At 46.5% G+C, this 22,980-nt stretch overlaps 1 protein-coding gene across 1 annotated transcript in view; it reads right to left on the reverse strand.

Moving 5' to 3' along the window:
• LOC142750763 (olfactory receptor 5G26-like) overlaps positions 1-22,980 on the reverse strand; it is a 41,610-nt gene extending 18,630 nt beyond the window's left edge. The window contains exon 1 of the mRNA XM_075859741.1: positions 22,876-22,980. Within this exon, the coding sequence (XP_075715856.1) occupies positions 22,876-22,980 (105 nt within the window). The remainder of the gene's footprint in view (positions 1-22,875) is intronic.

A 22,980-nucleotide genomic window follows, 5' to 3' on the forward strand; every position in this document is an offset into this window, starting at 1 on the left:
GGCTGGGCTATATACAGGGAGACTATATCTACAAGGCTGGGCTATATACAGGCGGACTATACCTACAGGGCTGGGCTATATACAGGGGGACTATATCTATAGGGCTGGGCTATATACAGGGGGACTATATCTACAGGGCTGGGCTATATACAGGGGGACTATATCTACAGGGCTGGGCTATATACAGGGGGACTATATCTACAGGGCTGGGCTATATACAGGGGGACTATATCTACAGGGCTGGGCTATATACAGGGGGACTATATCTACAGGGCTGGGCTATATACAGGGGGACTATATCTACAGGGGGGCTATATACAGGGGGACTATATCTACAGGGCTGGGTTATATACAGGGGGGCTATATCTGCTGGGCTATATCTACAGGGGGACCATATCTACAGGGGGCTATATACAGGGGGACTATATCTACAGGGGGGCTATATACTGGAGTGGGCTGTCTATAGAGCACCATATACAGGGGTGGGCTATATAGTATATAGCCCCCTGTAGATATAGCCCACCCCTGTATATGGTGCTCCATAGATAGCCCACCCCAGTATATAGCCCAGCCCTGTAGATATAGCCCAGCCCTGTAGATATAGCCCAGCCCTGTAGATATAGCCCCCTGTAGATATATTCCCCCTGTATATAGCCCACCCCTGTATATAGCCCCCCTCTGTAGATATAGCCCTCTCTGTAGATATAGCCCCCCTGTGTATATCCCAGCCCTGTGCATAGCCCAGCCCTGTAGATATGGTCCCCCTGTAGATATGGTCCCCCCTGTAGATATGGTCCCCCCTGTAGATATGGTCCCCCTGTAGATATGGTCCCCCCTGTAGATATGGTCCCCCCTGTAGATATGGTCCCCCTGTAGATATGGTCCCCCTGTAGATATGGTCCCCCTGTAGATATAGTCCCCCTGTAGATATAGCCCACCCCTGTATATAGTCCCCCTTGTCGATATAGCCCACCCCTGTATATAGTATCCCACAAATAGCTCCCCCTATAGTACTCCACAGAAAGCCCAACCCTGTATATAGCCCCCTTGTACATATAGTTCACACCTGTATATAGTGATCCACAGATAGCCCACCCTTGTATATAGTATATACAGGGGTGTGCTATCTGTGGAGCACTATATACAGGGGTGGACTATCTAGTGGAGCACTATATACAGGGGTGGACTATATGTACAAGGGGGGCTATATACAGGTGTGGGCTATCTGTGAAACACTATATACAGGGGTGGACTATATGTGGAGCACTATATATTGGGGTGGGCTATATCTACAGGGGGGCTACATACATGGTTGGGCTATCTGTAGAGCTCTATATACAGGGGTGGGCTATATCTACAGGGGGCTATATACAGGGGTGGGCTATCTGTAGAGCACTATAGGGGGAGTTATTTGTGGGACACTATATACAGGGGTGGTCTATATCGGGGCACTATCTACAGTGGGCTCTATGTCAGGCACTATCTACAGGGGGCTCTATGGCAGGCACTATCTACAGGGGGCTCTATGGCAGGCACTATCTACAGGGGGCACAGTGTGTGTGTGGGACACGGTGTATGGTGCTATTATAATTAGAGGTGCAGTGTATGTCACTACTATATTTAGGGGCGTAGTGTGTGGTATAATGATAACTTTATATTTATTTATAGGTGCAGAAATGTTGGAAAAGTGAGAAGCTGAAGACATGTGAGCGGCAAACTGCAGAAATGGACCGGGAGAAGTCATCATAGAGGTCTGGATCGGATGGAGAAAAAGAACTAGAATCTGAGACGTCACCGGTGAGTCACTTAATGTAAATGTTCACTCTGCCTCTAATCAGTAATGTAGTCACTGTATGATCTGCAGCAAGATGATGGGTGGTGTGATTATGATAGGATTTATTTTTTGTGAAACGACATCTCCCAGCATATTCTCACCATTGTTCGGGCTATGCTGGGAGCTGTAGTTTTACGCCGTACAAACCTATACGGCAGGGGTTGCACTAAATAGAGCTGTATTTGTTCTGGGGCTGTATATATGTAATGAGCTTGGTTCTGGTGTTGTGTATAGAACCATATTGCTTGTGAAATGTACAAATCAGTTTATGCTCGCGTTACATAAAAAGAAATGACACGTTGATTGGTAGAGAAAACAAACACGGCGAAGAGGAAGGAGATGAAAGAGGTTGGGGGGGGGGGCAATCTGAATCTTTGCCCCGGGTGCTGGAGAACCTAGCTACGCCTCTGGCTAAAGCCATAACCTGGTCTAGGGAGTCAGAAGAGGGATAGCTAACTAGCAGGTCTTTCAGGGTGTTCGACAGGCCTAACCTAAACTGGCACCTTAAGGCAGGGTCATTCCACCGAGAAGCTACGCACCACTTCCTAAAGTCAGAGCAATACTCCTCAACAGGTCTCTTACCCTGACGTAAGGTCACCAGCTGACTCTCGGCAAAGGCAGTCCTGTCAGTCTCGTCATAAATGAGTCCGAGAGCAGAAAAGAAAAGATCAACGGAGGAAAGTTCAGGGGCGTCAGGAGCCAAGGAGAAGGCCCATTCTTGGGGCCCTTCCTGGAGCCGGGACATAATTATACCCACCCGCTGGCTCTCAGAACCTCAGGAGTGGGGCTTTAAACGAAAATAGAGCCTACAACTCTCACGAAAGGAGAGAAAAGTCTTCCGGTCCCCTGAGAACCGGTCAGGCAACTTGAGGTGGGGTTCAAGAGGTGAGGGGAGGGGCACTACCATGGTAGCACCAGGCTGGTTCACCCTCTGAGCCAGGGCCTGGACCTGTAGGGAGAGACCCTGCATTTGCTGAACCAGGGTCTCAAGGGGGTCCATGGTAGTGTGAGGGACCAGGGTAGACTAGGTATATGGGCTTGTGATTATGTAATGGTGGGGGTAAGGAAACAGACAAGTGAGCCCTAATCTACCCGCCACTCAGTCCCTGCCTACTTGCAACGACCCGCCCTAGGCGACGGGGTACAACTAGGCGACGGTCCCTACGCTCAATAAGTGCCCGACAGACAAACAGACAAGGGTACACAGAAGCAAGGGAAAAGGGGCAGTTGCCCACGGCATCACCGTGAGCAACAAGAGTGGTGAACGAGCCGAGTCAAACCAGGAGTGTACGAGGTACCAAACGCAGAGCAGGAGAGTAGTGAACAAGCCGAGTCAAACCAGGAGTGTACGAGGTACCAAATGCAGAGCAGGAGAGTAGTCAGTAAGCCAGGGTCAATATGAAGCAGGGTCAAATGGTACAAGAAGCTGCAGCAGGGCCAGGAAACAAAACAAGAATCACAAGCAAGGAGGAACAGGAAAGGCAGGTATAAATAGACAGAGGGCGGGAGCTAGCTCAGTCTGGCCAGGCTGTGATAGGCTCTCCCACTCCTAAGCCTGCCATCCTGAGTGGTGGAAAATGGAGTCAGTCTCACAGACATAGAAGCAGGTGCAGACTGATTACCTATGGGCGTGGATACAGATGCTGTGCCTGGCAGATCCTTAACAGATGTTGATGGTTACAGGATGAAAGTTCTGAAGCACTGGAACGAGCAGTTCTCCTATTATTAACTACCAGGTTCACTCATGGATCTCCGGTGATTCACATAGAGCTCACAGTAAAATAGCACATAAAGGTGATTAAAAACTGTACCCACTGATACATGACTGATGAGGTATACTCACAGCAGTGATCTCAGCCCTCACAGGAAACTTTCACTCTGGGTGCTATATGTGCCCAGGGGCTTTAAATATCTTTCTCATGTGATTATACCATGTCAAATCTGTTTTCAGATGGATCTGGAAAAAAAACACTGTGAAATTGATACTGCACTTATTTTATATTCATCAGTGGTGTTTCACCAAAAACCGGTCTGAACATGCGTAAAAACAGGAGTTGCTGATGAGGCTTTTTTGGGCTAAGCACGCGTCGCACAAAAGAAAAGACAACCGATTCAGGTGTCATATTGTTCGGCTCTGCAAGGTGAACGTATGGACACCTAGCTCTCGTCCATCGGACCCACGGTTCAGTTTCAAATCAGTGTAAAATCTGTTTTCAGATGGATCTGTGAAAAAACACAGTGAAATTGATACTGCACTTACTTTACATTCATCAGTGATGTTTCACCAGAAAAACGGTCATTTCAAAAATCCACATCCAAACAGCTCTTACATGCATGCCTAACACCCCTCCCTAAGCCCTGTTATGGGATACACTCAAATAAGTGTTATGAACCCTCACAAGAGACTAGGGGGGGACGACTGACTCACATTTTGGGGTCACTACCCCGACATGTCAAAAAATGCACTCTGGGTGCTATATGTGCCATGGGGCTTTAAATAGCTTTCTTGTGTGATAATACGGTGTCAAATCTGTTTTCAGATGGATCTGTGAAAAAACACTGTGCAATCGATACTGCACTTATTTTACATTCATCGGTGGTGTAATAAATATATCAGATATTTCACAGTTAGTTTTTGAGATCTTAATTTTTTAATAAAAAGTAAGGGAATTTCACCATGTTTATTGGGCAAAAGAGGTGTACCCTTTTAGAAAAGATGACCTAGTCAGGTGTCATATTGTTCGGCTCTGTAAGGTGAATGAATGGACGCCTAGCTCGCGTCCATCGGAACCCATGGTTCAGTTTCAAATCAGTAATTGATGTTCTTCTCAGGGTGTAGGAATACAGGAGCCCGGACATTTTTTTCCCACTCTTATGTGTCTCCCTTAGGCCTTATTTACACAAGCGTAGTATACTTCCGTGATACGCGCGTGAAAATCACGTGCGTCGCACGGACTTATGTAACTCAATGGGGTCGTTCAGACATTCCGTGATTTTCATGCAGCGTGTGTCCGCTGCGTAAAACTCACGACATGTCCTATACTTGAGCGGTTTTCACGCATCACGCACCCATTGAAGTCAATGGGTGCGTGAAGATCACGCGCGGCACACGGACGCACTTCCGTGTGCTGCGCGTGATTCGCGCAACAGTTGTTCAAGAAATGAATGGAAAAATAAAAGCACCTCCTTAATTTCTAAACATAAAAACAGAGTGTCATAACGATGCCATATGCGCAAAATCACTCAGCCACGCACCAAACACTTATTACACATGGAAGTGCAACGCGCAAAAAATGCTGCGTGGTCAGGAAATGGAGTAAGCAGCTCAAGACATGTAAGGCTGGGTTTACATTACCTATTTTCAGACGTAAACGAGGCGTATTATGCCTCGTTTTACGTCTGAAAATAGGGCTACAATACGTCGCAAACATCTGCCCATTCATTTGAATGGGTTTGCCTACGTACTGTGCAGACAACCTGTCATTTACGCGTCGTCGTTTGACAGCTGTCAAACTACGACGCGTAAATGGACTGCCTCGGCAAAGAAGTGCAGGACACTTCTTTGCAACGTAATTTGAGCCGTTCTTCATTGAAGTCAATGAAGAGCAGCTCAAGATTACAGGCGTCAAAGACGCCTCGCATAATACGAGGAGCAGCATTTACGTCTGAAACGAGGCAGCTGTTTTCTCCTGACAACAGTCTGTCTTTTCAGACGTAAAAGCCTCTCATCGTGTGCACATACCCTAAGGTGGAGGTGAGGTGCATTATGTGTGGTTTATTGTGAGCCCTCAGCAGAGAGGAATGATTCTGTAATGAGGTACCACAGGTCTGCAGCATATGGACAATCAGATGAGTCAGAGGTGCAGCCACAAGACATAAAGTGTCCTCATTGTTCAGTCTCCACAGGGGATCATCAGGAGGCACCACCTTCACTCAGCTAGAGACCAGCAAACCAAGCAGATCCAATTATCTCCCCCCCACTGTGTCCTCATCCTGGCTGTGGCAGACAATAGTTGGGCAATACACATAATAGTACAAAAGACACAACTCACATACAGACAGTAGAAATATAAATTTTTCCCTCTGGCAAATGACTTTTCAGTTGACAGGTAGCAGACTTACATGATGGGGTATTGTTTTTCTTTGACCTCTAGTTTCTAGTGCGTTGCAGGGGAGAAGGAAAGTGTATACTTTTTTCTTTTTCATACACTTTTTTTTTTTCCGGGTGGTTTCAATAAGTCGTTTGGACTACGCCGTAGATTTATTAGACTACTTTCACGATCTATGTTTTTTTAATTAATTTTTTTAAATAAAATGGTGAAAGTGGGTTGTGTGAGGGAGTTTTTATTTCAATTAAAAAATGTTTCTTATGTCCATCTGTTTTTTTTAATACATTATTATCGCCAGTGTAATGGCCGCTATCTGATTGACATCATCCATTACCAAGGCTGGGGCTTACTGTTAACCAGTAAAAAGGCTAGCACCAACCTCCCATTATTACTCCGGTACCCAACGCCACCAGAAGTACCGGGAAGAGCTGGGTACAATCCAATACCTGAACATCTGAAGTGACGGCCAGGCACCTACAGATGTCGGGTCCTGGATCGTACCCGGCTCTTCCTGGTCCCCTGATAGCAGTGGGTACTGGGGTAATAATGGGAGGTTGGTGCTAGCCTTTTTACTGGCTAAGACTAAGCCCCAGCCTTAGTAATGGATGCACCTCCCTGTATATGATTTTGTATATGATGCCACACACCTCCGTGTATATGATGCCACACAGCTCCGTGTATATGATGCCACACAGCCTCCATGTGTATGATGCAACACAGCTCCCTCTATATGATGTCACACAGCCTCCCTGAATAGGATGCCACACAGACCCCCTGTATATGATGCCACAAAGCCTCCCTGTATATGATGCCACACAGCCTCCCCGTATATGATGCCACCCACCTCCCTGTATATGATGCCACAAAGCCTCCCTGTATATGATGCCACACAGCCTCCCCGTATATGATGCCACACACCTTGCCGTACATGATGCCACACACCTCCCTGTATATGATGCCACAAAGCTCCCCTGTATATGATGTCACACATCTCCCCGTATATGATGCCACACACCTCCCCGTATATGATGCCTCACACCTCCCTGTATATGATGTCACAAACATCCCCATATATGATGCCACACACCTCCCGGTATATGATGCCACATACCTCCCTGTATATGATGCACAAAGCCTCCCTGTATATGATGCCACACAGCTCCCTGTATATGATGCCACACACCTCCCTGTATATGATGCCACGCACCTCCTTGTATATGATGCCACACATCTCCCTGTATATGATGCCACACAGCCTCCCTGTATATGATGCCACACAGCCTCCCTGTATATGATGTCACACATCTCCCCATATATGATGCCACACACCTCCCCGTATATGATGCCACACACCTCCCTGTATATGATGTCACAAACATCCCCATATATGATGCCACACACCTCCCGGTATATGATGCCACACACCTCCCTGTATATGATGCCACAAAGCCTCCCTGTATATGATGCCACACAGCCTCCCTGTATATGATGCCACACACCACCCTGTATATGATGCCACACACCTCCCTGTATATGATGCCACGCACCTCCCTGTATATGATGCCACACATCTCCCTGTATATGATGCCACACAGCCTCCCTGTATATGATGCCACACAGCCTCCCTGTATATGATGTCACACATCTCCCCATATATGATGCCACACACCTCCCCGTATATGATGCCACACACCTCCCTGTATATGATGTCACAAACATCCCCATATATGATGCCACACACCTCCCGGTATATGATGCCACACACCTCCCTGTATATGATGCCACACACCTCCCTGTATATGATGCCACACATCTCCCTGTATATGATGCCACACAGCCTCCCTGTATATGATGCCACACATCTCCCTGTATATGATGCCACACAGCCTCCCTGTATATGATGCCAAACATGAATTTGTCGTTTTTGTAAATAGAAACAAGAAGACTTCTGCCGCTTTCCAATATCTCTCAAAAATTGCTTGACATGTGATTGTGTATCTGAAATATACAAGAAGGAGATACACAATGTATATGACATATAAAAACAAATTTAAAAATGCATGTTAGAAAGATTTTGCTCTTAAATGCATTATCTATTAGGTTATCCAATTCACGTAAATACGTGAACTTAGGATCACCCAACAGAACAGCATAAACATTAATGTCATTCAGTTGTCTTGTCATTTCTTCCAGATAAAGGGAGGTGTCCATAACTACTATGGCACCCCCCTTATCTGCCGGCTTGATAGTAAGATCCTTATTATCCATTAGTTCTTTAAGTGCCATGTGTTCTCTACGTGTCAAATTTTTCTGACTGAAACTACCCCTCTGCACTTCCCGCAATGATTTGATCTGTTCTTTAACAAGTGAGATATATGTTTCAACAGCATGTATATTTTGGGGAGGTTGAAATTTGCTCTTATTATACAACCCATAATCCCTAAGATGAAACATATCACTAACTGGAATTATAGAGATATCATTGCCAGGTGGAGACTGTTCAGAAAAATGTACCTTAAGTCTCAATGACCTAAAAAAACATTCAAGATCTAAATTTAATTTAAACCAATCTATAGGGTTATTTGGACAAAAAGACAGACCACGATTAAGCACTTTGACCTGTGGGTCAGATAATATACATGACGAAATATTCACCACTAGGTCTGGGGGTTTTTCTTCCTGGTCGGATATTGCTGTATCCCCCGTGCTGGAGTCGATCTGCCTCGGGTTCTGTTGGCATTCATTCTTCCTCCTATGTTTCCTCCCGCCCCAAACGGGTCGACCAATTACCATAAAAGGCTTTTTTACGTGTCAGTCTTCATATGTCATTTATTTGCTGACCTGCCCATGTGGGCTCCACTATGTGGGTGAAACCACTACAGAAGTACGTCTCAGGTTGAGAAACCATAAATCAAACATCAAGACTAAAAGGCAGGATTTACCAGTGTCGAGACACTTTGTTGAGAAGGGACACAGCCTGTCACAGTTGAGATTCAGAGTCATTGACTCTGTGCCTCAGCTGAGACGTGGCGGTGATAGGGGCCGGATGCTTAAAAGAAAAGAGGTCGAGTGGATCTTTAAATTAGAGACCATGTCTCCTAAGGGATTGAATATAGAATATCCTTGTGGTCCACATATATAAGGATGGGCCATTTATTCTCTCCCTAAGATCGATAGAGATATGATTGGTTGACGTCCTCAAAGGTGTAATTGTGTGTTCTTGTTGTATGTTTTTTGAGGTCCTATTTTGACCTCTTTCTAACATGCATTTTTAAATTTGTTTTTATATGTCATATACATTGTGTATCTCCTTCTTGTATATTTCAGATACACAATCACATGTCAAGCAATTTTTGAGAGATATTGGAAAGCGGCAGAAGTCTTCTTGTTTCTATTTACAAAAACGACAAATTCATGTTTGGATTATATATATGTACTGAGCCATATGAGATAGCTTATTAAAAATAACATGGGTCGTGGAGAATTATATATTTGGATTTTTTGGTCCTTATACTGTGGACGTTCGTATCTGCATTTTATATCTATGTCTTATTATTTTTTCAAAATGTGGGTGCAGCATTTATATTTAACGCATACTGTCTTATTCAGACAGATGCGTTTCTCCTTGAAGGTGACACTCACGTGGGAATGTGTTTTATTCCTGTTTGAGTGCTAACCTTCCTTATAGCACAATATTTTCATTTTTTACCCCATTGGTGATCATAGTTAACAATAGTGATCCATTATGACATACAATTTTTTGTTTCTATCAGTAGGGGGCGCCAGAGTACACTATCAGTAGTGTCCTTTCAGCTCCCTTTATCCAAATCTCCCGATGTGTGGAAATTTGGTTCAAAACCCATATAACTTTGTGGGGGTTGAACCTGATAATCCACGATATCATGTGTATCATGACAAATAATAGGCTTGTTCTTAATACTAAGCAATCTCTGCTCTGCGTTTTTTATAGATCCCAGCTGGCGCATGCGCAATAGAGGTGGAACGCATGTTCCGATGTGGCGCATGCGCAGTGGGGATTTATTGCCAGATGCGTTCCACAGGACTTAATATCCGGTTTGGGCGCTATCTTGGGACATGCGTAGTTGACACACGTGTGTGTCGGGCGCAATTCCCTATTCTCGGCATGGATTAACGTCTGTACAGTAAGTACACTTCTACTTAGATTTAATGAGTCTCTGCCTGCTTCCAATCATCCATTATTGCCCCTAATCATAGCACTTTGTTTGTCTATCACTACACTGTTGTATGTATTTCATGATATTTATATGCTTTACAGTGGGAGAACTATGCACATGTTTTATATGTCTTTTTATATAACTGACACATTTGTATGTATATGTTTTGATGGTATTATGCATTTAATTGTGTGATTGCCAATTTATGTATACTCTTCCTATAAATACCGGACACTTTGTTTAGTTTGTTATGGCTTGAGAAAGGTTCCTGTTGAACCGAAACGTTGCTGTATTGAGGTGAATAAATCCACTTTTTGCTTTCATCTACTCTGAAGTCCTGGTGCCGTTGCTGTGGTCTATGTGTGTTTCTCTATTTTATTGGGGAATTGATTCACCCCCAGGTAACGAGCACATGGCCTGATTTTTTTGGAAATCATTGGAGTGCTGTGTTCATCTACCATTGGACTGTATATATATATATATATATATATACACACACACACACGCACACACGCACATTACACATGCACAGGACCGCACTGGCTAGTTGTGCATTCGTGTATCGTTATGATTCACGGATTCACAACAATTCACCAATATTGGTAATCCGGACCGTAAAATACCTTGTTTTGAGTTTTTGCGGTCCGGATTTGCGGTCCGGATTTGCGACCCCCACACGGATCCATGTAAACTACGGTTGTGGGCGTAGGGCCATAGAAATGAATGGATACGCAATTTATCCGCAAATATGCAGATAAATTACGGCCGTGAAAATGCGGTTGTGTGCGGAAGGCCATAGTGTCCATACATACATACATACTGTAGCGTCGGGTTTACTCACCTCCCGACGCCCGCAGCCATGGATCCGTGAGCGCTGGTCCCCGTCTCCCTCCTAGGAGACGCCACTTCCGCTCCATTCGGCTGTGTCCCTTAGGGTGCGCGCGCACGCTCGCGCCCGGCCTTAAAGGGCCAGCAGACGCAAATAGGAAGTCGTCATCATCATCAACTACCAGGATTTCCTAGTCTATAAGAGGGCCCCAGGCCTTCTAATCCTTGCCTGAGCGTTGTTAGTCTATCCCAGTCTGTCTCGCAAATGGTTACATAGTTACATAGTTACATAGTACGGCTGAAAAAAGACACATGTCCATCAAGTTCAACCAAGGGACGGGAAAAGGGAAGGAAAAATTTCTACACATAGGAGCTAATATTTTTTTGTTCTAGGAAATTATCTAACCCTTTTTTAAAGCCATCTACTGTCCCTGCTGTGACCAGCTCCTGCGGTAGGCTATTCCATAGATTCACAGTTCTCACGGTAAAGAAGCCTTGTCGCCTCTGCAGCTTGAACCTTTTTTTCTCCAGACGGAGGGAGTGCCCCCTTGTTTTTTGAGGGGGTTTTACAAGGAACAGGATTTCACCATATTTTTTGTATGTGCCATTAAAATATTTATATAAGTTAATCATATCCCCCCTTAGTCGTCTTTTTTCAAGCCTAAATAGGTTAAATTCTTTCAATCTTTCCTCATAACTTAAATTCTCCATGCCCCTAATTAGCTTCGTTGCTCTTCTTTGTATTTTTTCCAACTCCAGGGCATCCTTTCTATGAACTGGAGCCCAGAACTGAACTGCATATTCTAGATGAGGCCTCACTAATGCTTTGTAAAGTGGCAATATTACATCCCTGTCCCGTGAGTCCATGCCTCTTTTAATACACGACAATATCCTGCTGGCCTTTGAAGCAGCTGATTGACATTGCATGCTGTTATTTAGTTTATGATGTACAAGTACACCCAGATCCTTCTCAACAAGTGAATCCGCCAGTGTAGCTCCCCCTAGGACATATGATGCTGCAGGTTGTTGGTACCCAGATGTATAACTTTACATTTATCTACATTAAACTTCATCTGCCAAGTGGACGCCCAAACACCTAGTTTGTTTAAATCTGCCTGCAATTCATGAACATCTTCCATAGACTGAACTATATTACATAGCTTGGTGTCATCTGCAAAAATAGAAATAGTGCTATTAATCCCATCTTCTATATCATTAATAAATAAGTTGAATAATAGTGGTCCCAGCACAGAACCCTGGGGTACACCACTTATTACCGGGGACCATTCAGAGTAGGAACCATTGACCACAACTCTCTGGATTCGGTCCTTGAGCCAATTCTCAATCCAATTACAAACTATATTTTCTAAACCTATAGTCCTTAATTTACCCATTAGACGTCTATGGGGGACAGTGTCAAATGCCTTTGCAAAGTCCAAAAACACTATATCCACAGCGGCCCCTCTGTCTAGACTTCTGCTCACCTCTTCATAAAAACAGATTAGGTTAGTTTGACAACTTCTGTCCTTAGTAAAACCGTGCTGGCTGTCACTTATAATGCTATTTATTGTCACATAATCCTGTATATAGTCCCTCAATAGCCCCTCAAACATTTTCCCCACGATGGATGTTAAGCTTACTGGTCTATAATTACCCGGGGAAGACCTAGAGCCCTTTTTGAAAATAGGCACCACATTTGCGCTGCGCCAGTCCCTTGGCACTATACCAGTCACTAGAGATTCTCTAAATATATTATGAAAAGGGGGACATAAATAACTGAACTAAGCTCTTTAAGAATTCTAGGGTGTAACCCATCTGGTCCCGGGGCCTTGTGCACATTTATTTTATTTTATTTAGCTTGGACCATATCTACATTCATCCAATTCAGTATATCAACTGATATATTAACAGCACTGGCACCGGCTACATCAGCTGCTCCTTCTTCTGTTGTATATACAGAGCTAAAGAACCCATTTAGTAACTCTGCCTTCTCTTGATCCCCTGTGATCAACTCCCCATTACCATTATCTAGGGGTCCTACATGTTCAGACCTTGGCTTTTTAGCATTTATATAGTTGAAGAATTTTTTGGGATTTGTTTTACTATCCTTGGCCACCTGCCTTTCATTTTGTATTTTTGCTAATTTTATTACTTTTTTACAGATTTTATTAAGCTCTTTATATTTTACAAAGGCTACAGCTGTACCCTCAGATTTGTATTTTTTAAATGCCCTTTTTTTGTCGTGTATTGCCCCTTTCACAGAAGATGTAAGCCATGTGGGCTTTAATTTGAGCCGTTTATACTTGTTACCTATAGGAATAAATTTTGCACTATAATAACTCAAAGTAGATTTGAAAATCTCCCATTAATCCTTTGTTCCATTATTTGACATTAGTTCTACCCAGTCCATATCCTGAATTGCAGCCCTCATCCTGGGGAAATTGGCTTTCTTAAAATTAAATGTTTTTGCCCTCCCAGCCTGTGTTTGTTTTTTACAGTATAGGTAAAATGTAACTATATTATGATCACTGTTACCGAGGTTTTCACGAACATTGACATTCCCAACAAGCTCTGCATTATTAGAAATGACCAGATCCAACAGAGCTTCACCTCTAGTCGGGTCTTCCACAAACTGGCCCATAAAATTTTCCTGCAACAGGTTGAGGAAATGTCTCCCCTTTGCAGTTGAAGCTGAACCATGACACCAATTAATATCCCGGAAATTAAAATCTCCCATTATCACTACAGTACCTGCCTGTGCAGCCCGCTCCATCTGTTTATATAGCTGAACTTCCATCTCCTCAGTTATATTGGGGGGTCTATAGATTACACCAAAGGTAATTTTTTCAGTGTTTACCTTCCTTTCTAGTTCCACCCACAAGGTTTCAACCTCCTCACAGTATTCACCCACTATTGTCTCTTTCACACTCGCCTTCATATAATTTCTCACATACAGACATACACCACCACCTTTCCTATTTGTCCTGTCTTTCCGAAAAAGTGTAAAACCCTGTAGATTTACAGCCCAGTCATGTGAAGAGTCTAGCCATGTTTCAGCAACACCAACTATATCTATATCTTCTTCCAGTATCAAGGCCTCCAGCTCCCCCATTTTGCTTGCTAGACTTCTGGCATTTGTGAACATACACTTTAACTTGCCTGTCAGTTTTTCACTTTTATTATCAGAAATGTGATTTGACATTAATTGGGCCTTTTTATTTACACTGATGTTTTGTAATGAAAGGATCTCCTTATCTTGTTGTCTAGTCCTCTCCCCACATTCTGTTTCTCCCCCCACCAATATAGTCTGACCCCTCTCTAACCTAGCTACCCCTTTTTTTTCTACATTGACCTCCCTCCCTCCTGGTCCCTTAGTGTTTCCCGTTCCAGCTGTTACTCGTGCCCTGTTACCCGTTCCTGTAATCTGTATTGTTCCAGTTCCTGTGCCTACCAGCTTTGGAGTCGTGTCTTCTGCCACGTCCAGTGTCGTCTGCCACGTCCAGTGTTGTCTGCTTCATCGCATACTGCCCGCCACGTCTGGCGCCACCTGCCGCACCAGCCTCCATCCGTGCTGTAGCCACAGCCACGGTCTGGACTATTTCAGGTACCCAAGCATTACTGTCTGCCATTGACTTTCGCATAGACTGTGACCTTGTCAGCTGCCTCCCCGCTACGGGGTCCACATACCCTGTGTCCGTGACAGTACGCTCAGGCTATGGAACCCGCTGGCCAGCCCAAGACGGTTCAGACAGAGATGCATGACCTATGCACACGTCAGGATCAACTCCTTGAGGTGCTGAATTCTATCCTGGTCCGACTGGATCGACTCGCTGTTCCACCTCCGGTTCTTCCTCTTGAAGCTATTGCTGTGCCACTGCCCGTTGCTCCTCCTGTTTGTCCCGGATCCACAGTTCCTCTGCCTCTTCCACCTCGCTACGACGGTGACCCCAGAGCATGTAGAGGATTTCTCAATCAATGCACGGTGCATTTTAGGCTACGGCCACATCTCTTCCCCTCCGAGGAAGCCAAAGTGGCGTTTATTATCTCCCTCCTCGCTGGAAAGGCCCTCGCATGGGCGAACCCAATCTTGGAGCAACAAGGACTTGTATCCGCGGACCTAGCCTTGTTCATGCAGTCCTTTCGTGCCGTGTACGAGGAGCCGGGTCGAACATCCTCTGCCGCAGCCACTCTGTTGACCCTCAAGCAAGAAGGCTCCACTGTAGGGGAGTATGCTATCTCCTTCCGTACCCTAGCAGCCGAGCTGGCATGGAACAATGAGGCACTGGTGGCGACCTTCTGGCAGGGACTGTCATCTCACATCAAGGACGAACTGGCAGCCCGCGACCTTCCTTCTACCTTGGATGCCCTCATCCTGTTAGCCAGCCAGGTTGATATGAGAATCCGGGAGCGCTCTCAAGAGGTTCGACAGGAGAGCCGGGTCCACAGACCAGCACCATCAGTCCAGAGACCACTATTGTCCACTCCTTAAGAACCCATGCAGGTAGACAGAGGAGAAGCAGCGCAGACGGTCATCTGGACTATGTATGTATTGTGGCCTCAAGGGTCATTTTGTGCGCCAATGTCCACAGAAACCGGGAAATTCCAATTCCTAGGGTTGATTAGAGAGGCAACTCTAGGTGGAACGTCTCCAAACGCTAAAACCTCTTACAGATTATCGATTCCTGTGGCCATCGTCACCGGAGAGACATCACATCCTTCCTCCGCCTATCTTGACTCTGGAGCGGCTGCTAATTTCATCCAGCAGGATCTAGTGGATCGTTTTCGTCTACCCACAGTCCGTCTGGAGAGACCCCTGGCTGTTGCCTCCGTGAATGGTCTACCATTGCCTGATCCGATCATGCTCATCACAGAGCCATTGACACTACGGGTCGGAGCTCTTCACTCTGAACAGATCACCTTCCTGGTACTACCCAAGGCTATCAATCCTATCCTGCTGGATCTGCCATGGCTCCGTCTACATGCCCCGACACTTGACTGGAATTCTGGAGAGTTTCTTCAATGGGGTTCCAGATGCCATAGCCATTGCCTGTCACAAGTCTGTCCAGTTGTGCCCCCTCTGCCTCAGTCACTTTCTGGTCTACCATCTCAGTATGCCAGTTTTGCGGATGTATTTTGCAAACGAGATGCTGAGACGTTGCCTCCTCATCAGAATTATGACTGTCCCATTAAATTGGTCCCCAATGCTTCTCTTCCCCGTGGATGAGTATATCCTCTCTCCTTGTCAAAGACTTTATCGATGTCAGCCTATATCAAGGAGAACTTGGAGAGGGGTTTTATTCGAAAATCTTCCTCCCCGGCCGGGGCAGGCTTCCTCTTTGTTAAAAAGAGAGATGGATCTCTTCGACCATGCATTGACTACCGTGGTCTCAATCAGATCACGGTCAAGAACAAATACCCGTTGCCACTTATTTCCAAGCTCTTCGATCGCATACGAGGAGCCAACATTTTTTCTAAGCTAGATCTGCGGGGGGCTTATAATCTAATCCGGATTCGCCGGGGTGATGAATGGAAGACGGCATCTAACACCCGCGATGGGCACTACAAATACCTAGTGATGCCCTTCGGACTGTGTAACGCTCCCGCAGTATTTCAGGAGTTTGTTAATGATATCTTCCGAGATCTCCTCTATATGTGTGTTGTAGTTTATCTCGATGATATTTTAATTTTCGACCCAGATCTGATGACCCATCGGAGGCATGTTCGTCAAGTTCTTCTGCGACTAAGAGAGAATCACTTGTATGCCAAGTTGGAAAAGTGCACCTTTGAAAAGAGGTCTTTGCCCTTCCTGGGCTACGTCATCTCAGATCAAGGCCTTAAGATGGACCCTGAGAAACTAAAGTCTGTCCTGGAATGGCCACGTCCTCAAGGCTTAAGGGCCATACAACGGTTCCTGGGATTCGCCAATTTCTACCGCCAGTTTATTCCGAACCTTTCTTCTCTGACGGCTCCCATCTCTACCCTTACCAAGAAGGGTGTGAACGCCAAGGTGTGGACTCCAGAGGCAGAGTCCGCATTCATTAGCCTCAAGAAAGCCTTCACTTCAGCTTCAATCCTCCATTACCCTGACGTGTCTCGGCAGTTCTCACTAGAAGTGGACGCCTCCTCAGTTGGTGCAGGTGCACTTCTGTTCCAGAGGAGCTCCAAAGGAAAGGCAGTTGTATGTGGCTACTACTCAAGACTGTTTTCTTCTGCTGAGCGCAATTACTCCATTGGAGATTGGGAGCTACTGGCTATCAAATTGGCCCTGGAGGAGTGGAGACATCTTCTGGAGGGCGATGCTCACCCCATCCTGATCTTCACCGACCACAAGAACCTCACCTACCTTCAGTCCACTCAAAGACTAAATCCCCGTCAAGCCAGGTGGTCGCTGTTCTTCACCCGTTTCCAATTTCTGCTCCACTACCGTCCCGCTGACAAGAATGTGAGGGCCGATGCCCTGTCTAGATCATTTGAGACGGAAGACACGGTGGAGTCCCTTCAGACTATCATAGAACCATCCTGCATTGTCACCGCTAATCCTCTGCAGCTTAGAAATATCCCTCCGGGGAGGACTTTTGTTCGGTTGGCAGACAGAAAAATAATTCTCCGCTGTGGACACAAACTAAACTAGCTGGGCACGCTGGTGTCCGTAAAACCCAAAACCTGATTGCCCGTCACTTCTGGTGGCCCACGCTACCTAAAGATGTTCTGGACTTTGTCTCTGCTTGCTCTGTGTGTGCCTCTAACAAAGTGACTCACTCTAAGGCTGCTGGCCTGCTTCAACCTCTGCCTGTACCCAGTGCCCCCTGGCAGCACATCGCGATGGACTTCGTCACAGACCTTCCTCCCTCAGCGGTATGCAACACCATCTGGGTGGTGGTGGACCGGTTCTCTAAGATGGCACATTTTATCCCGCTGACCGGCCTACCTTCTGCTCCCCGACTGACGAGTCTCTTGATTCTACACATCTTTCGCTTGCATGGCTTGCCTCTTCACATTGTGTCCGACCGGGGAGTTCAGTTTACCTCTAAGTTCTGGAGAGCCCTTCTTAAACTCCTGGATGTGAGTTTGGACTTTTCCTCTGCCTATCACCCCCAATCCAATGGGCAAGTTGAGAGGATCAACGAGATCATGGAAAATTATCTCCGCCACTTCATCTCTTCACAGCACGATAACTGGGTACAGCTTCTTCCATGGGCCGAGTTTTCATACAACAACCACACAAGTGAGTCCACCACTTCCACTCCGTTTCACATCGTGTACAGTCAACATCCCAGAGTCCCTCTTCCTGTGTCGACTTCATCTCAGGTACCCGCTGCTGACTCTGCATATGGGGACTTCCTGCAAATCTGGCAACAAACCCGGTCCTCTATTTTGCTGGCAGTAGATCGCATGAAGCGAAAGGCAGGTACTAAGAGAAGAGAGCCGCCTCAATATCTTCCGGGCACTAAAGTCTGGCTGTCCTCTCGGAACATTCGCTTGAAGGTACCCTCATACAAGTTCGCTCCCAGGTTCCTTGGTCCTTTCGAGATTCTGCAAAATATCAACCCTGTCTCCTATAAACTGCGGCTGCCTCCTACCCTAAGAATCCCTAAATCCTTCCATGTGTCCCTCCTGAAACCAGTGGTCCTGAACCGCTACAGCAAGACTTCTAGTTCCACAGTTGCCCCCAGCGGTCCTTCTGATGTATTCGAGGTAAAAGAGATCCTGGACTGCAAAAGGGTAGGAGGAAGGACTTTCTATTTGGTGGACTGGAGAGGGTTTAGTCCTGAGGAGAGATCCTGGTAGCCAGAAGAGAACCTCAGCGCTCCTGCTCTGATTAAAAAATTCCTCTCTCGCTCTGGCCCCTAGAAGAGCGGGCATAAGAGGGGGGATGCTGTAGCGTCCATGGTCGCGGGCCGTCGGGTTTACTCACCTCCCGACGCCCGCAGCCATGGATCCGTGAGCGCTGGTCCCCGTCTCCCTCCTAGGAGACGCCAGCGCTCACTTCCGCTCCATTCGGCTGTGTCCCATAGGGTGCACGCTCGCGCCCGGGCTTAAAGGGCCAGCGCGCGCAAATAGGAAGTCGTCATCATCATCAACTACCACGATTTACTGGTCTATAAGAAGGCCCCAGGCCTTCTAATCCTTACCTGAGCATTGTTAGTCTATCCCAGTCTGTCTCGCAAATGATCCCTTAGTGTTTCCCGTTCCAGCTGTTACCCATGCCCTGTTACCCGTTCCTGTAATCCGTATTGTTCCAGTTCCTGTGCCTACCAGCGTTGGAGTCGTGTCTTCTGCCACGTCCAGTGTCGTCTGCCACGTCCAGTGTCGTCTGCTTCATCGCATACGTCTCGCGCCACCTGCCGCACCAGCCTCCATCCGTGCTGTAGCCACAGCCACCGTCCGGACTATTTTAGGTACCCAAGCATTACTGTCTGCCATTGACTTTCGCATAGACTGTGACCGGATCAGCTGCCTCCCCGCTACGGCGGAGCGGTCTAGTGGGTCCACATACCCTGTGTCCGTGACACATACATTACACAAATATAAACATACAGTACATACAGACAGTGACAGGTAAGGTCATTGAGGGAAGGTACATTTCCCCTAGAATCCTGTCATATGTATCCTAGGCTCCAGGGAATGAGTAGTTCTTGCAATAGAAAACTCTAGCTTTCCAATCTCGGCTTAAGGAAAAGCCGGAAAAAGGGCCTGGAGTTGGATTGGAGAAGAGCAGGGCGGGTTCCCCAATCCCTAGTCCATCTCTGTTTGTAGGACAAATCTGCTGCTCAATTAGCTGCACCTGTAGCCTGTGTATAAAAAGGATGCAGACACAGTGTGTGTGAGTCTCACCCCTGACTCAAACTGGAGACTACTAAGGCTGGAGTAGCCTGTATTCTATGTGAGTAAAGACCTGTGTTACTTTGTGTCCAGTGCCTGGTAGGAAGGCACTCGGTATAGTTAGATAATATCTTGTTTAGTTAGTGCTCAGACGAGCAGGATTTATTTTGTATTTTGCCTTGTTGTACAAGAGGCTGTTTCTTTGACAAGAATAAAAACACAGGCAAAGCCCTGTTATGACTTTTAATGCACGGTGTCCCTGTCTCTGGCTACAAAGAAACCGCTGTACCAACCTCTCCTGATGCTAAACCCTCACATATGGTGGCCGATGCGGGCACGGTCTTAAAGAGACATACACCTATTTAAAAGGACTTTTGCTGCTCCAAGTGGAAAATCGTTGCTAGGGGCAACAACACAGTTTTTTCTCCCCGAGAGTGCTTGGAAGTGTATGTCTTGGGTGAAGGCGGCAACAGGGCTAAAAGAGACTGTTAAAATGGATGAAATACTTAAACAGCTGATTCAGGCTAATATCAACCAGGGGAAGATAAGCACAGCTCTGCAAGAAGCCAGCGCGACTCAGCGAATGGTGCATGAGGAAGCCATGCGTGCACAGGCTGAAACCAATATTCTGCTGGGTGAAGCCCACAGACTGGCCTTAAAAGAACAGCAGCAAATGAATCGCTATTTGCAAGACAAAATTCAGGCCTCAGTGGAGAGGTCAGCGGGGCCTCATGGTTTGCGCCAAACCACTCGTACAGCGGTACAGACATCTCTGCAGAAGATGACACCCACCGACGACGTTGAGGCCTATCTCATGGTGTTTGAGCGAGTGGCAGAACAAGAGAAGTTATCTTCAGATCAGTGGGCAGCAGTGGTGGCACCTTTCCTAACCGGAGAGCCGCAAAAGGCGTACTTTGATCTCAATGAGCAGGATGCCAAGGATTACTCCAAGCTGAAGGGTGAGATCCTTGCCCGTCTGGGTGTTAATATGAATGTGCGTGCTCGACGGGTGCACAACTGGACTTTTGTGGAACACCTACCTGCCCGATCACAAATGTATGATCTTGTCCATCTTGCAAGGAAATGGCTACAGCCAGAGGAATCAACCCCTGCGCAGATCGTGGAGAGAGTGGTGCTTGACAAATACATCCGCTCCTTACCACCGAAGGTTCAGCGTTGGGTCGGTCAAGGAGATCCTATAGATGCGGAACAGCTGGTGAACCTGATTGAAAGGTACAGAGCTACTCAGGATCTACTCCAAGAAGTACCGCCTGGATGTTCTAACCCCAGTAACAGCAAATCGTGCGGAGCACCCGGTAAGACTGTTCCATTTACTAGAGGGGTGAGAAATGTCTTTAAGGGAGGTGGCTCAGAAGGGGATCAGACGGAGGGAAGAAATCCCAGAGAGACACTGAAGGCCAGACCAGGGTCTCAAGTTGGGGACCGGGGCCGCATACAGTGCTGGTGGTGTTATAGACCTGGGCATATTGCTGCCAATTATCCCCTGACTACTGAACCAATGGAGTGTGATGCAGCAAGGTGAATATCCTTGTTTGCACGTCCTGTTTGTTCTGCTGAGATGGTTTACGAGACTGAACAACAAATGTGTGTCGTAAAAGTGGAAGGGTGTACTGTGAGTGCCTTGCTGGATTCTGGGAGTCTGGTTACCCTGGTGCATGCCAGCCTGATAGACCCTGGAACATTCAGAGGACATAGTATAGGGGTCCTGTGCATTCATGAGGAGACTAAAGAATATCCCACCGCTTTGGTCACTCTAGAGACTTCCTGTGGAACCGCTTGCCTTGAAGTGGGTGTGGTCAAGTCCCTGATGCACAGTGTGATCCTGGGGAGAGACTTCCCAGTGTTCTGGGACTTGTGGAGGAAGAAAGATGTAACCTCCACTGTAAATGTTAATGATGGTATTAATGTGTGCGCTGTGATTAGCCCAGAACCCTTTAACGAGGATGCTGAGGTGCCAGCAGTAGGGGTGACCACTGAGCCTGATAAATTTCCTCTGGCTTTTTTTGCTGGTGAAACAGATGAGCAGGAGGAAATTTCTGATATACCAGAGTTAAATGTATCACGTAACAATTTTGGGACTGCTCAACTTAGCGAACCCACATTGGTAAAAGCCAGGGAAAATACTAAGGTATTAAATGGAGTGCCTCAACATTTGCTGTATCAGATAGATAACGTACGTGGGGAGGTTGTTGAACAGCTGGTGATACCCCAACCGTATCGTAGAACGGTGTTGGACCTGGCTCATAAACACATGCTGGGTGGACATCTAGGTTACGAAAAGACCAGAGAGCGTATCTTACAACGATTCTTCTGGCTGGGGGTATATACGGAAGTTCAGAGGTATTGCGAGTCCTGCCCGGAGTGTCAGATAACGGCTCCTATGCCACATTTTAGGAGTCCGCTAGTGCCTTTGCCTATCATTGGGATCCCTTTTGAAAGAATTGCCATGGATCTGGTCGGCCCTTTAGTCAAATCCTCTAGAAGACATCAATATATTCTAGTGGTGTTGGACTATGCCACACGCTACCCTGAGGCAGTCTCTTTGCGAAATTCCTCTTCAAAAGCCATTGCAAGAGAGTTGTTTTACATGTTTTCCCGTACTGGTTTACCTAAGGAAATCCTTACCGATCAGGGAACTCCCTTTATGTCCAAAATCACCAAGGAATTATGTAAACTGCTGAAAATTAAACCCCTGCGTACCTCTATATATCACCCTCAAACTGATGGTCTTGTCGAAAGATTCAATAAGACATTAAAAGGCATGTTGAGGAAGGTGGTTAGTAAGGATGGGAAGGATTGGGACTGTCTTCTGCCCTATTTGATGTTCGCTGTACATGAAGTTCCTCAATCATCCACAGGGTTTTCTCCTTTTCAACTTGTATACGGCAGACAACCCCGTGGTCTCCTGGACATAGCCAAGGAAACCTGGGAGCAAGAGTCCACACCTTATAAGAGTGTAATTGAGGGGGCGTGGCCTGGATGCTGACTGTGGCGGACGCTTGATTCGGAGCTCCGTCCTCAGACCTCTAAGCGACACTAAATAAGCGACAGAAAGCCGACTTACCTGACTTATACCGGAGTCCCGGAGTGCAGGCGAGATGATGACCAGGAAGAGGGGCAATAAAACCGGCCCGAAGCGTCTGACGGACTTCTTCTCCACCCGCAGCAT

This window comes from Rhinoderma darwinii, chromosome 3 (assembly GCF_050947455.1).
Source record: "Rhinoderma darwinii isolate aRhiDar2 chromosome 3, aRhiDar2.hap1, whole genome shotgun sequence".
Classification (NCBI taxonomy): domain Eukaryota; kingdom Metazoa; phylum Chordata; class Amphibia; order Anura; family Rhinodermatidae; genus Rhinoderma; species Rhinoderma darwinii.